Source organism: Rhincodon typus, chromosome 23, assembly GCF_021869965.1.
Source record: "Rhincodon typus isolate 14 chromosome 23, sRhiTyp1.1, whole genome shotgun sequence".
Classification (NCBI taxonomy): Eukaryota; Metazoa; Chordata; class Chondrichthyes; order Orectolobiformes; family Rhincodontidae; genus Rhincodon; species Rhincodon typus.
This window is the reverse complement of record NC_063354.1, coordinates 16,762,987-16,776,791: the sequence shown is the minus strand read 5'-3', so window position 1 is coordinate 16,776,791 and position 13,805 is coordinate 16,762,987. Positions and strand designations below refer to the sequence as shown.

The 13,805-nt window shown below is 41.3% G+C and overlaps 1 protein-coding gene across 1 annotated transcript in view; it reads left to right on the top strand.

Annotated features, from left to right (window-relative positions):
- Window positions 1–13,805, top strand: part of LOC109931210 (caspase recruitment domain-containing protein 14-like) — a 69,742-nt gene that overhangs the window by 35,053 nt on the left and 20,884 nt on the right. The window contains exons 10-11 of the mRNA XM_048611105.1: window positions 6,384–6,462; window positions 7,471–7,660. Coding sequence (XP_048467062.1) covers window positions 6,384–6,462; window positions 7,471–7,660 — 269 coding nt within the window. The remainder of the gene's footprint in view (window positions 1–6,383; window positions 6,463–7,470; window positions 7,661–13,805) is intronic.

The following is a 13,805-nucleotide window of genomic DNA, read 5'->3' as shown; positions in this document are numbered from 1 at the left end:
CTTTTATGCTGTCCCTGACTTCCCTTGTCAGCCATGGTTGCCTTGTCATCCCCACAGTGGATGTTGGTTTAGAGGGTCCTGCGGTCACCATCATTCCCCCCTGAAGAAGGGTCTAGGCCCGAAACTTCAGCTTTCCTGCTCCTCTGATGCTGCTTGGCCTGCTGTGTTCATCCAGCTCTACACCTTGTTATCTCATAGGAATACATGAGTTCAGTGAAAATTGTACAAAGTCACCATTCTCTGGCGCCATCTTGTTTACAAAACAAGAACTAAAAAAAAACAGAAAATACTTTTAGAAAGAGCTAAAAGGTAAGAGAATGTCCAGATCTTATAATCTAAAGTCTTATCTCCACAAAGGTGCTTGGAACGCTCAGTGACTGATGCGGGCACTTGGGCCCACCCATGCCTGGAGTCTAGGTCAGCCTGCGAGTCTCGCATCGATTGTCAAGGCCAGCCACATTCTTGTTGCTGGCAATGCTGCCACCATCTCCGATCACCGGGACAGCTTTGCCATCACTGCCCCCGAATGCTGGGAGGTGCTATCTCATTGCTGACGCTGATGCCACCACATCCGATTGCCAGGACAACCATGAGACTGGAAGACCCAGCACATGCCCCGTGCTGCTGCTCTAGCCTCCAATCGCCAAGAGGAGGCTGGGAGGTTGTTAGCTCCGATCCTGTCACCACCACTGAGTGCCGGGTAACTGCTGCCATTCTGTGCATGACCCACTCCCGCTGTTGCGCTGATGCCGCCGAATTGTTGCAAAAGGCTTTAAAGGAAGAAAAAGAGCCAAAGTAATAAGAAGAAAAGCAAATAAAAAGAAGGAAAGCAATTGGGAGTGGATGAGCCCTGGGCTCAACCCTGCTACTCTGCCGCCATCTTGAATTAATATCAGAGAGCTTTGCATTCCACGATCTAAAGTATCAAAACTTGCAACCACATTGGAATGCCTATATCCCATCACCAATCTGACAACTTTCTGAACAGCTTGCTTGTGACCACAGGCCATGAAGGCCAGTGCCTGCCTTCCTGGTAGCAATCATGTTTCATTCACCCTGTTTCGGTTCTCTGTGATGTTTTATTTCAAACAAACTGTCACATCAAGCTGACTACGTATTGGTGAGGCATTTCCCTTTAGTTGTAGTTGGTTCTTATCAGGAACAAAGCACGTCTAAAGAGCTTGCCAATCTGAACTGCTGCTGAGCAAGCCCAAATAATGTTTATGCTACCTGGACCACTAAGGAGATATTTGTGGGAAAGCCCTTACAATCTGTGGTTGTCATCATGGGGCCTTGTTTTTACCACAACCGAAGCTACAAACTCTTCAGAGAGTACTTTTTCCCATCTCTAATATAGATGCAGTTCCATGATCTTCATCAGCACAAACTAAACTATTGTCATTCAATGGCTTTCCTTCATTCCAACCTAGTGGATTTTGTCCCTCATTTCAATATATCAATGTAAACAGCAACGTCAAATTCAGAACAAAATGAAGTCTGACAACACAACGTCTTCTGTATCTAATACTGAACAGAAATTATTTATAACAACATGCGTGTGCAACCCTTTAGTGTCTTTACTCTGTGTTAATTTATTTATCCAGTCCTTTACTGGAGTTCCTCCTCAATGTCTACAGCTTTAAAGGTGGGAAACATCTGTGGGCACTTCAGATGGCTGTGGTGGTGGGTTGGGTGGCTGGTGGGAGTGGTGGGAGGTGTGGTTGCTTCTTACTACAGCATCTCATTGTGCTTTGGGACAGGCTGCCTCAGATCGCTGTGTGGCACCAACATGGGTGCTGAGGATTGATGGCCAGAAGATCAAACCTGTTGTTGCAGGTGCCTCCCTCATGGACACCTTTCTCAGTCACGTCATCAGCACTCTTATGGCACTGTGGGAGAATAGTTGTAGTGATGTGATGTGATAGTTTAGGACTCATTGTCAACACTGGGCCTGAGGCCTAGGCAACAATTATCTGATCCTTAAGTACACTGCCATGAAAGCCATCAGCAGAAGATCCACTGATACGTTTATTAAGCTGATCACTTACTCATGCTTTGCATGAAACCCGTGAAGCAAGACTTTCCGTATGAAATTATTAGTCGCAGGCTACTTAGTCCATCTAGCACTTCTAATGTATGCCAGTTAGTCTTCTGCAGAGCTTGGCTCATTCAACTCTATATCTATATTCTGCAGTGGAGCTTGTGTGCAATATCAGCCTCGGACAAGTTGGCACTTGTGGTGTCTGATTTTCCCGCCCTCCATCTGCACACTTGTGACAAATGAATTCAATATATGAAGACCTAGCTTCCCTGGTGTCAGTCTCTGAAGTGGTTCCTGCTAAGGCCAGCTCAAATGACACCACACCTTCAAGTAGGCTAGTTTCTGTTCCTCAGTGTGACAGGGAAGACAACATATTTCCCATTTATAAGATGTGGACATCTCTGGCTGGACCAGCATTTGTTGCCCACTTCTAATTGCCCTAGATGAGTTGGTGTTGAACTGCTTTCTTGAACTGTTGCTGTCCATTTGGTGTATGTAGACCGAGAGTGTTGTTAGGAAGGATGTTTTAACTCAGTGACAGTGATATAGTTCCAAGTCAGGATGGTTTGTGTCTTTGTGACGAAACAGCAGCTGCTGCCCTTGTCCTTGTAGGTAGTAGACATTGCAGGTCTAGAAGTTGCTGGTTAAGAAGCCAATGCCTTCTGTAAGTGATATAAACAGTTTCCATCAGTGGTGAAGAAAATTACTGCGTGCCAATCATGTGGGTTGTCCTGTCCTCAAAAAAAAGTTACTCAACTGAGAGGAAGAAAAGAAATTTAAGTTTTACCATGAAGAGAAAGCAGGAATAAATGAATGGATGATGAATCAGAACTAGTTTGCCTAGGATTGTGCAGAGATAGGAGCAAGAAGGGTAAAAGTAACATGATACAACATCTCCTTCAACATTGCTACTCATTTTGGCCATGATTCTGCCCCTCCCTGAGATGACCTATGTTTCATTCCACAGGAAATTGACCTGCAGCCAGGCTGAGCTTCCTTTGGCCCAGCCTCTTATTACATGTCATTCAAGATTTTCTTCTACAAGAAAAACAGGAGAGCCCTATGCTGACATTATTCTGAATTAGTTGTTGTGTGTGTCATGATCAAATAGTTTGTATGTTGTCCGTAAGAGGAAGTGCAGGTTGCATTCATGATGAAAGTAAGAAGTGCAGAATAAGTGAGTCAGAGGAGAAAGAGGTGGATTGAAATGTCATGCAATGACTTTTAGAGAGTGAAGGTTAACAGGGAGCGGGACACCTTGTGAACAATGAGGCTGAATGTGGTGGATTTGAGCAAAGAGTATGCAGGATGAGAATTAAGATACTGAGCTTGACAAGTTTGGTGAGGTTAAGAACATTTCCCTGTATCACATCCATGGCCTGGGAACTAAACTCATGTCATTAAGCGCATCTGCAATCTCTTTCCACTGAAATGAAATGACCAGCTGCATGTACCACACACTGTCCCACTGGCAAACCATCCCCACCCATCCCACCTCTGTGACTGTTTTAGAGCACAACTGAGTTTTTAGGCACTTGTGTTGAATGATTTCAGAAGACTTATTTCCTTCATTAGCTGTATTTCTTCACTGTTACTTGAAAGTGCCTCCTGATATTCATCCAGATTTTTGAAGTTCATGACTGTGTTCCCTTCTCTGGTAGTCAGGACTTAATTTCAAAAATAATGTCCCAAATTTAGCTTAGCATTTTAAAAAAATATATCATTTACCTTTCGTTGAAAGGTCTTACCTGGTGCAGCACTTTCCTGTTAGCTTATTCATTGCTGTACATGATATTTGGACATGTTTATTTTTGAGTCCTCCATTGCTCCTAAATCTCTTTCAGCTAGTTCTGCAATGACCGTTTAATTGGGTTGTACATTTGTCATCACCAAATTTAATCTGTCATTATTCTACCTATTTCCAAATTTTCTCCTGCAACTTTTGTAGTCCCTTGAATCCCTCAACAAACGTAACTGCTGCCTTCAGCCTTCCTGCTACCAGATAACAAGATAGACTCAAAGTGATTCGTAATAATATAAAACATGTAGGAATGTTTGAGAGTTATGATAAAGCATCAAATGAACACAAAGCATTCCTTTATATAAAACAAAGAACTGTGGATGCTGAAGGAAGAAATAGCAAGACATCTGGATATAAATTGTCCCATTGGAAACACCCAGCATGGGTTCATGAAGGGTAGGTCATGTTTAACTAATTTGGTGGAATTCTTTGAGGACATTACTTGCATGGTGGACAATGGGGAACCTGTGGATGTGGTGTATCTGGATTTCCAGAAGGCATTTGACAAGTTGCCATACCAAAGGCTGCTACATAAGATAAAGTTGCATGGTATTACAGGTAATGTATTGGCATGGATAGAGGATTGGTTGACTGGTAGAAAACAAAGAGTAGGGGTAAATGGGTGTTTTTCTGGTTGGCGGTCAGTGGCTAGTGGTGTGCCTCAGGGGTCAGTGTTGGGATCGCAATTGTTTACAATTTACATAGATGATTTGGAGTTGGGGACTAAGTGTGGTGTGTCAAAATTTACAGATGACACTAAGGTGAGTGGTAGAGCTAAGTGTGCAGAAGACACTGAAAGTCTGCAGAGGGATATAGATAATCTAAGTGAATGGGCAAAGGTCTGGCAGATGGAGTACAATCTTGATAAGTGTGAGGTCATCCATTTTGGTAGGAATAACAGGAAAATGGACTATGTTTTAAATGGTAAAAAATTGCAGCACGCTGCTGTGCAGAGGGACTTGGGTGTCCTTGTGCATGAATCGCTAAAAGGAGGATTGCAGGTGCAGCAGGTAATTAAAAAGGCTAATAGAATTTTGTCTGTCATTGCTAGAGGGATGGAGTTTAAAAACAGGGAGGCTATGCTGCAGCTGTTTAGGGTCCTGGTGAGGCCACACCTGGACTACTGTGTGCAGTTTTGGTCTCCTTGCTTGAGAAGAGATATACTAGCATTGGAGGGGGTGCAGAGGAAATTCACTCGGTTGATTCCAGAGTTGAGAGGGTTGGATTATGAGGAGAGACTGAGTAGACTGGGAGTATACTCATTGGAATTCAGAAGAATGAGGGGAGATCTTATAGAAACATATAAGAATATGAAGGGAATAGATAAGGTGGAGGCAGGGAGGTTGTTTCCGCTAGCAGGTGAAACTAGGACTAGAGGGCATCGCCACAAAATAAAGGGAAGTAGATGTAGGACTGAGGTCAGGAGGAACTTCTTCACCCAAAGGGTTGTGAATCTCTGGAATTTCTTGCCCAGTGAAGCGGTTGAAGCTACCTTGTTTTTAAGGCAAGGCTAGATAAACTTTTGAACAGTAAAGGAATTAAAGGTTATGGCGAGTGGGTGGGTAAGTGGAGCTGAGTGTCAAAAAGATCAGCCATGATCTTATTAAATGGCGGGTCAGGCTCGAGGGGCCAGATGGCCTAATCCTGCTCCTAGTTCTTATGTTCTTATGAAGAGCTAGAAAAAAATTGATATTTGCTGGCAAAACTCAATAGGTCTGGCAGCATCCGTGGGAAGAAAGCAAGAGTTAAACGTTTCACGTTTGGTGATTCTGCATCGGAACAAACTATTCTTTTCTTTTTTCTGATCATCTATGAATTTTACCAAATTCTAATTTATTCCTGAATTACTTCAAGTATTTTAGGCAAGGCAGGGGCCCTATTATTAGCACAGTACATTTTAAAGACCTATTCTGTTCCTAATTAATTGATCTCCCTAGCTTGCTTATTTTACAGCCACCTTCTAAAAGCTATCAGCTTTTGCTGTGGATAACTACAGACTTAAGCTTGTGCAGCAGCTTTTTGAGTGGAAACTTATAAAGATCATGTGAGGAACCTTGAGCACAAACCCACATCCTTTCATTTTGCACTGCATCTCTGCATTATCACCCACGACATCACTACTTGATGTAGATTTAATGTTTTCAGATTACTTGTGTAACATGTGGGAGTGCAATGACACTTAAGTTTCAGAGATTTTGTGGCCATGCCTTGCAACATGTAAGCTGATAATTCAAATGAATAACAGCTAATATTGATGATATCAGTGTAGAAATGTACCTTCAAAATCAATCCTATGAGCCGGTTATATGCAGTAGCACTCTGAAGGTTGCAAAGAAAGCTTGCACCATATTGTGGGTGTACAAAAGTTTACAATTAAACTTAAAAATAAAGGTATCACGTTTAAATTGGTAAAGGGAAGTATTACTTTCAAGTTTGCATTTCTACTTACTTGATCAGAGAAAGTGGACGAAGAATGTAAGTACAATGGAGCATTTAATTATTAGCACTAATCACATCTAAATTGTGTCAAATTCATTTCAGTACCACTCAAAAAGCCTGAATCATCTCCTGAAAGCTTACTATCTATGACTGGAGCCACTGCAGCACCTGAACAAGACTGGTAAACAATACATTTTATTTTATTTAAGTAAAGTCAAAGTATTGTGGTTATTGCTGAGGAGGTAAAAAGAAAACTTTTGTTTTAAATAGAGTAATAGCAGTAAACTATGAAGTGTGGGTCGCATCATCCCTATGCCCTCCCCTATCACTCTTTGCATAAAATATTTTAATACTTAATCTCTACTTTTTAACGAATGTGTTAAGATATATCATATATTTTTGTGTCATGGATGTGTCTAAAGATTGTACATCAAAATCATATAATCCTCTGAGTAGGCCCAGGGTTCTAGTGTGGCCCATCTTTCCATCCTCTAGGTCAAGTGCACATAAACACATATGTCAAATCTGTGGTAACTTCATAGCTATAAATGTTCTCTCACAATACCGATATAACTGTGGGATCAGATTACTGACAGCTTGATTGAATTGGTAATATTCTTATCTTTAAGTACAAAGTTGTGACAGGATGTGACCACACAATTCTGCCTTCAACATGGAGGAAAACAGCCAACGTGGTCGCCAGATTTGCTATTTTTTTAAAAAGTTTTTATTTAATTACACAGGTTGATTTTACAAATTACACCATTCTTTATAGATGATATTTTCACTATTACATTTGGCTTCTCCAAAACAAAATTATTTTTAAGAGCGTTGCTGCTATTTAGTTGGAGAGAGACATAATCAAAGGGAAAGGCTTTCAACAGAAACATGTATAAAGGATATCTGGGTCAAACACATTGATCAGTTTTGATATAAATAATCTCTAGTGTTGCATAGTTACATAATTGACCCTGTCTTATATCATAAACCTCATATTTCTGCATGTAATATGAGTTTCCTTAAAATAGGCCTTACCTTCATGTGAGAAAGTGAAAATGTCTGACAACAGTAATGTTCATATGCTTGCTAAAACTTTTGGGATTTTATTTGATATGTGAAAGAAAATGAAAATGAAAACAATTTCCCATGACAGTAATTTCTGATTCCCAGATTCTGTGTTTTGCTATAGGCTGTTCTTACGAGGGCCTCCTCAAATGAAGTTAATGAGCAAAATATCTTTATATAAATTCAATGGAGATGGCATCCTGGATCAAATTGAAATAATTGGTGGGAATTCAACTGGAATATTCATTCACAAAATCAAACCTGGATCTCCAGCATATAACTGTGGCCTTGAGCCAGGATTTCAGATCATGATGGTAAGGTTACAGGCATGCTTGTGTACACTTTTGATCCTCATTCCTTATCACTGAAACTGAATTAAAATGTAGACAGTCAAATGCTGTGTGTTATGCCTTGGAGATATGCAGAAATTACTCCAGTATCTATATCCAGAAAGGACTTTATTCAATAGTTAAAATGTCTGCTGTCATGCTTGCTGCTTTTCATTCGGTGTGATTTTTAATAGGGTACAGGGAATTTGATGAGTAAAAGGCAATTTTATTCTCGTTCTAAGAATCTAATCTTATCTACATTTCACACATAATGCTTATTGAACTTGACTATTTAAATTCTAAGGAAGTCACTTGTGGTATTGGTGGACAGCCCCCCTAAGAGTTAACATATAAAGAAGGAAATAATGGGAGCTTGTTAGAAAGGCATGATGAAAGTCATGGAGGATTTTAATTGGCAGATGGACAAAAAGCCCAGATGAAGAGTTTGTAGAATGTTTTCAGGTTAGAACAACTCATTCAGGAAACAACCTGATAGCAGATTATGCTTGATTTGGTTTTGTGCAATGAGATAGGATTAATTAATTACCTCATAGTGAAGGTGCATCTAGGTAGTGGTGACCCTAAAAGGATTGAATTTCCATGCAGTTTGAGAGATAGAGAGAGAGAGAGAAAGAGAGTGCAAGATTAGTATTTTAAACTAAAATAAGGACAATAATGAGAGCATGGTAGCAGAACAAGTTAACATGAATTATCAAATTTGGTTAAGGAATTGGCAAATAGAGATGCAGTGGCCACAATTTATAAGGATGTTTCAGAATACACAGTATTTCCAACGAGAAACAAAAATTCCAAGGGGACGACCCACCATCTGTGGTTAAGTAAAGAAGTTAGAGATAGTATCAAACTTAAAAAGATTCACAAAGATGGTGGCAGGCTTCGATAGATTGGATAGAATATTGAATACAGCAAAGAATAGTCAAAAGATCAGTAAAATTATACTACGTCAAAAGGCTAGCTAGAAGTACAAAAACAGATAGGAAGAGTTACTCTTTCAAAAAAAGTGAATGAAATAAGTATTGGTTCTGTTGAAAGTGAGTCTGGGGAATTAGTAGTAGGAAATAAGGAGACAGGTAGATGAATTGAACAGTGGGGGTGGCGTGAGTTCAGTTGCATGGGCAATTATGGGAAAAGCTAAAGGGGGAAGGGCTTAGCAGAGATTATTAAAGTTTCCAGAAAAAGTAACAGGACAGAAAGTATGGAATTGATCAGGAAACTAACTTCAGGCACAGCAGATAAGGGAATAATTATGACAAGGAAGGCAGTCGACACAGGACTGAGGGTGTTGTACTTAAATGCATGCAGTATATGAGAAAAGGTACAAGTAGGTTCTCCTATAAAGTGATAGTTGCGTCCTTGTGTGACCTTGCGCTGTAGAAAATCACGCTTTGGAAAATCGCCGTAGAAAATTGCGTTATAGAGAAATTGCTATAAAAAATTGCTATATCTGTACAGCAGAAAGTTTGTGTTATCCAAACAGCATCCATAATTCATCAATCGCGTTACAGCCAATTCGCATTAACGAAACACACGTTATAGCAGACCTATCTGTAAATGAGTTTGTAGCACTGATTGAAATTGGCAGGTAAGATGATGTGGGTATCACAAAGATGTGGCTGCAAGGGGATCAAGGCTGGGAACTAAATATCCAAGGATACACATCCTATGGAAAGGACAGGCATATTGGCAGAGGGGCGGGGTTGCCTTGTTAGTAAAAAACAAAATTAAATCGATAGCAAGAAATGGTATCGAGTTAGAAGGCAAAGAATCTGTGTGGGTAGAGTTGAGGAAGTGCTAAGGAAGAAAGACCCTGAAGGGAGTTGTGTACAGCCCTCTTAGCATTAGTCAGGATGTATGGAAGAAAATAAATCCAGAGCTAGAAAAGGCATGTATGAAAGACACTATTACAATAATCATGGTGGACAGTGAAAATTAGGTTGGTAGTCGATCTCAAGAAAACAAACTTGTGGAATGTATATGAGATGGGGTTTTTTTGGAGTAGCCTGTGGTGCAACTCACAAGGGACAGGCAGTTCTGGATTTGGTGATGTGTAATGAGGCAGACTTGAATAGGGAATTTAAGATGAAAGAACCCCTCGGTGGCACTGACCATAAGATGAGAGAATCCACCCTGTAATTTGAGAGGGAGAAGCTGGAATCAGATGAAACGGTATTACAATTGAGTAATGGTAACTACAAAGACAAAAGGGAGGAGCTGGTAGGGAAGTCCAGCAGGGAAGATGGTGGAGCAACAATGACAAAAGTTTCTGGGGATAGTTTGGAAATTACAGCAGAAATTCATGTCAAGGAAGAGGAAGCATGCTAAGGGAAGGATAAGGTAACCATGACTGACAAGAGAAGTTATGGACAGCATGAAAGCAAAAGAAAAAGCATGCAATGTAGTGAAGATTAATAGAAACCAGAGGATTGTGAAGCCTTTAAAAAAGCAGCAGATAATAAAAATTATTAGGATAATAAAGAAAAGCAATAACGGGGGAAGAAGATGAAATATGAGAGTAAGCTAGCTAGTAATATAAAAGAACATATAATCCCTACAGTACAGAAAGGGGACATTTGGCCCATTAAGTCTGCATCAATCCTCCAAAGACACCTAATCTGCACATCCTAGGACACTACGAGGCAATTTTTAGCGCATAGATACAGAGAGAATGTGTTAACTCCACACAGACAGTAACCCAAGGCTGAGACGGAATGCAGATCCCTGGTGTTGTGAAGTAGCACTCTGCCACTGAGCAACTGAGCCACCAAGAAGATTACAAGAATCATTTTTAGATATCTAAAAGGTAGGAGGGAGGCAAGAGTGGACATTGAACCACTGGAAAAGAAGGCTGGAGAAGTACTAATGGTGAACAAGGAAATGGCAGCGGAACTGGTACTTTGAATCAGTTTTCACGGTGGAAGACACCGTAGCATACCAGAACTTCAAGAGAGTCAGGAGGCAGAGGTGATTGTAGTGACCATCACTAAGGAGAAGGTGCTGGAGAAGCTGGAAGGTCTGAAGGTGGATAAAACACTCAGACTGAATGGACTTCAACCCAGAGTTCTGAAGGAGATGGCTGAGAGGATTGTAGAGGCACTGGTGATTATCTTTGAGGAATCACTGGAGTCAGGGAGGGTCACACTGAAACGGAAACTGGCTAATGTAACACCCCTGTTTAAGAGGGGAGGGAGGCAGAAGACAGGAAACTATAGGTTGGTTAGTCTGACCTCAATTGTTGGTAAGATTTTAAAGTCCATTATTAAGGAAGATTTTGATGAGTCCTTGGAAGTGCATTGTAAAATAGGGTTGAGTCAGCACAGTTTCATCAAGGGGAGGTCATGCCTGATAAATCTGTTAGAATTCTTTGAGACAGTAGTGAACAAATTAAAGAAAGGAGAACCAATGGACATGATCTATTTGAATTTCCAGAAGGCCTTTGACAAGGTAGTGCTAGGGGTAAGGTACTGTCATGGATAGAGGATTGGCTGACTGGCAAAAGGCAGAGAGTAGGGATAAAGGAATCATTCTGAGGAAGGGTCACCAGACCCGAAACGTTAACTCTGTTTTCTCCTCCACAGATGCTGCCTGACCTGCTGAGCTTTTCCAGCAGCTTTGTTTTTGTTCCCGATTTACAGCATCTGCAGTTCTTTTGGTTTTTATAAAGGAATCATTCTCAGGTTGGTGGCTGGTGGCTAGTGGAATTCCAGTGGGGGGGCGGTGGTGCAGGGGTGCGTGTTGGGATCACAACTATTTACATTGTACGTTAACGATCTGCACGAGGAAACTGAAGGCACTGTTGCTAAGTTTGCAGATGACACAAAGGTGGGTGGAGGGACAGGTAGTGTGGAGGAAGCGGAGGGGCTGCAGAAGGAGTTATGGAGAGGCTAGGAAAGTGTGCAAAGAAATGGCGATGGAATACAATGTGAGAAAGTCAGTGGTTCGCACTGCTGCCTCACAGCACCAGGGACCCAGGTTCGAATCCACCCTCGGGTGACTGTCTGTGTGGAATTTGCACATTCTCCCCGTGTCTGCATGGGTTTCCTCCGGGTGCTCCGGTTTCCTCCCACAGTCCAAAGATGTGCAGGCTAGGTGGATTGGCCATGCTAAATTGCACGTAGTGTTCAGGGATGTGTAGGTTAGGGGGATGGGTCTGGGTGGGATGCTCTGAGGTCAGTGTGGATCTGTTGGGCCGAAGGGCTTGTTTCCACATTGTAGGGATTCTATGGATTCTATTCTAAAGTTTGAGGTGAAGCCCTTTGGTGGGAAGAATAGAGGCATAGACAATTTTCTAAATGGGGAAAGGCTTTGGAAATCTGAAGCACAAAGGGACTTGGGAGGTTTAGCTCAGGATTCTCTTAAGACTATCATGTAGGTTCAGTTGGCAGTAAGGAAAGCAGATGCAATGTTAGCATTCATTTCAAGCGGGCTAGAATACAAGAGCAAAGGTGTATTGCTGAAGCTGTATAACGCTCTGGTCAGATTGCATTTTGAATATTGTGAGCAATTTTGGGCCCCCAATCTAAAGGGAATGTGCTGGCCTTGGAGGGGGTCCATATGAGGTTTACAGGAATGATCCCAGGGATGAGGGCTTGTCATATGAGGAGCGCTTGAAGACTCTGGGTCTGTACTCAGTGGAGTTTAGAAGGAGGAGGGGGGATCTCATTGACCCTTACAGAATACTGAGAAGCCTGGATAGAGTGGACATGCAGATGTTTCCATTAGTAGGAGAGACTAGCACCTGAGGACAAAGTATCGGATTGAAGGGATGACCCTTTAGAAGTGAGATGATGGGGAATTGCTTCAGCCAGAGGGTGGTTAATCTGTGGAATTCATTGTCACAGGGGGCTGTGGAGGTCAAGTCATTGGGTGTATTTAAGAGAGAGATAGATAGGTTCTTGATTAGTAAGGGTATCAAAGGTTACAGGGAGAAGGCAGGAGAATAGGCTTGAGAAACACATCAGCCATGATTGAATGGTGAAGCAGACTTGATGAGCCAAATGGCCTAATTCTGATCTTATATCTTATACTCTTTTATATTTTGCATCAGTCTTCATTATGGACGCTAGAGGTAAGCACCCAAAAATAACTCTAAATAAACTGGTAAGTGGTACTGAGCAAATTGTTGGAGCTGCAGGGGACAAATCCTCAGGTCTGTTGAACTTCATCCGAGGGTCTTAAAAGAAGTAGCTAATGAGATAATGATGTATTGCTTTTAATTTTTCAGAATTTTCTAGATTTGATTAATGCTCCATTAAGTTGGAAAGTAGAAAATGCAACTCCTTTATTCAATAAGGGAGGAAGACAGAAAGCAGGAAATTACAGGCCAGTTGATTTAATACCTGTCAGAGGGAAGGTGTTACATTATTAAAGATCTTACAGCAACGTTCTTATAAAAAGATCGAGGAAATCAGAATCAGTCAGCAGGATTTTGAGAAATGCAAATCTTTTTAAACCAATTTATTAGAGTTCTTTGAGGAATTAACATGTGCTGTGGCTAAAGAGGAACCGGTGGATGTATCATAGTTAAATTTCTAGAAGGCATTTGGCAAGGTGCCACATCAAAGGCCATCATGAAAAGTAAAAGCTTGTGATAGCGTGAGTAGCGCAATGTATGGATAGAAGATTAGCTAGCTAACCGGAGACAGAGAGTAGGCATAAATGAGTAGTTTTCTGCTCAGCGTGATTGAGGATAGAAGTAAACTCCCAGAAATAACTCCAAATCAGGAATTCGCAGGGAATCGGTACCTAGCAAGTTGTTGGAACTGCAGGGGGTGCACAGTGGTGTGCTACAGGAATCAATACTGGGATCTCAGCTTATTACAATCGATATAAGTGAACTGACGTAAGATACTGCAGAGAGATATAGACAAATCAAGTGAATGGGCAAAGATCTGACATATTGAGACTAATGTGGGAAAATGTAACAATTGTCCATTTTGGCAGGAGGAATAGAAAAGAAACATATTCTCTAAATGTTGAAAGATTGCTGAGCATAGATGCAGAGGAATCTGGGTGTCCTCGTGCATGACTCGCAATAATTTATTGCGTGGGCATAGCAAGTAATTAGGAAAGCATGTAGAAGATTGTTTCTTATTCTGTGGAGAATTGAATT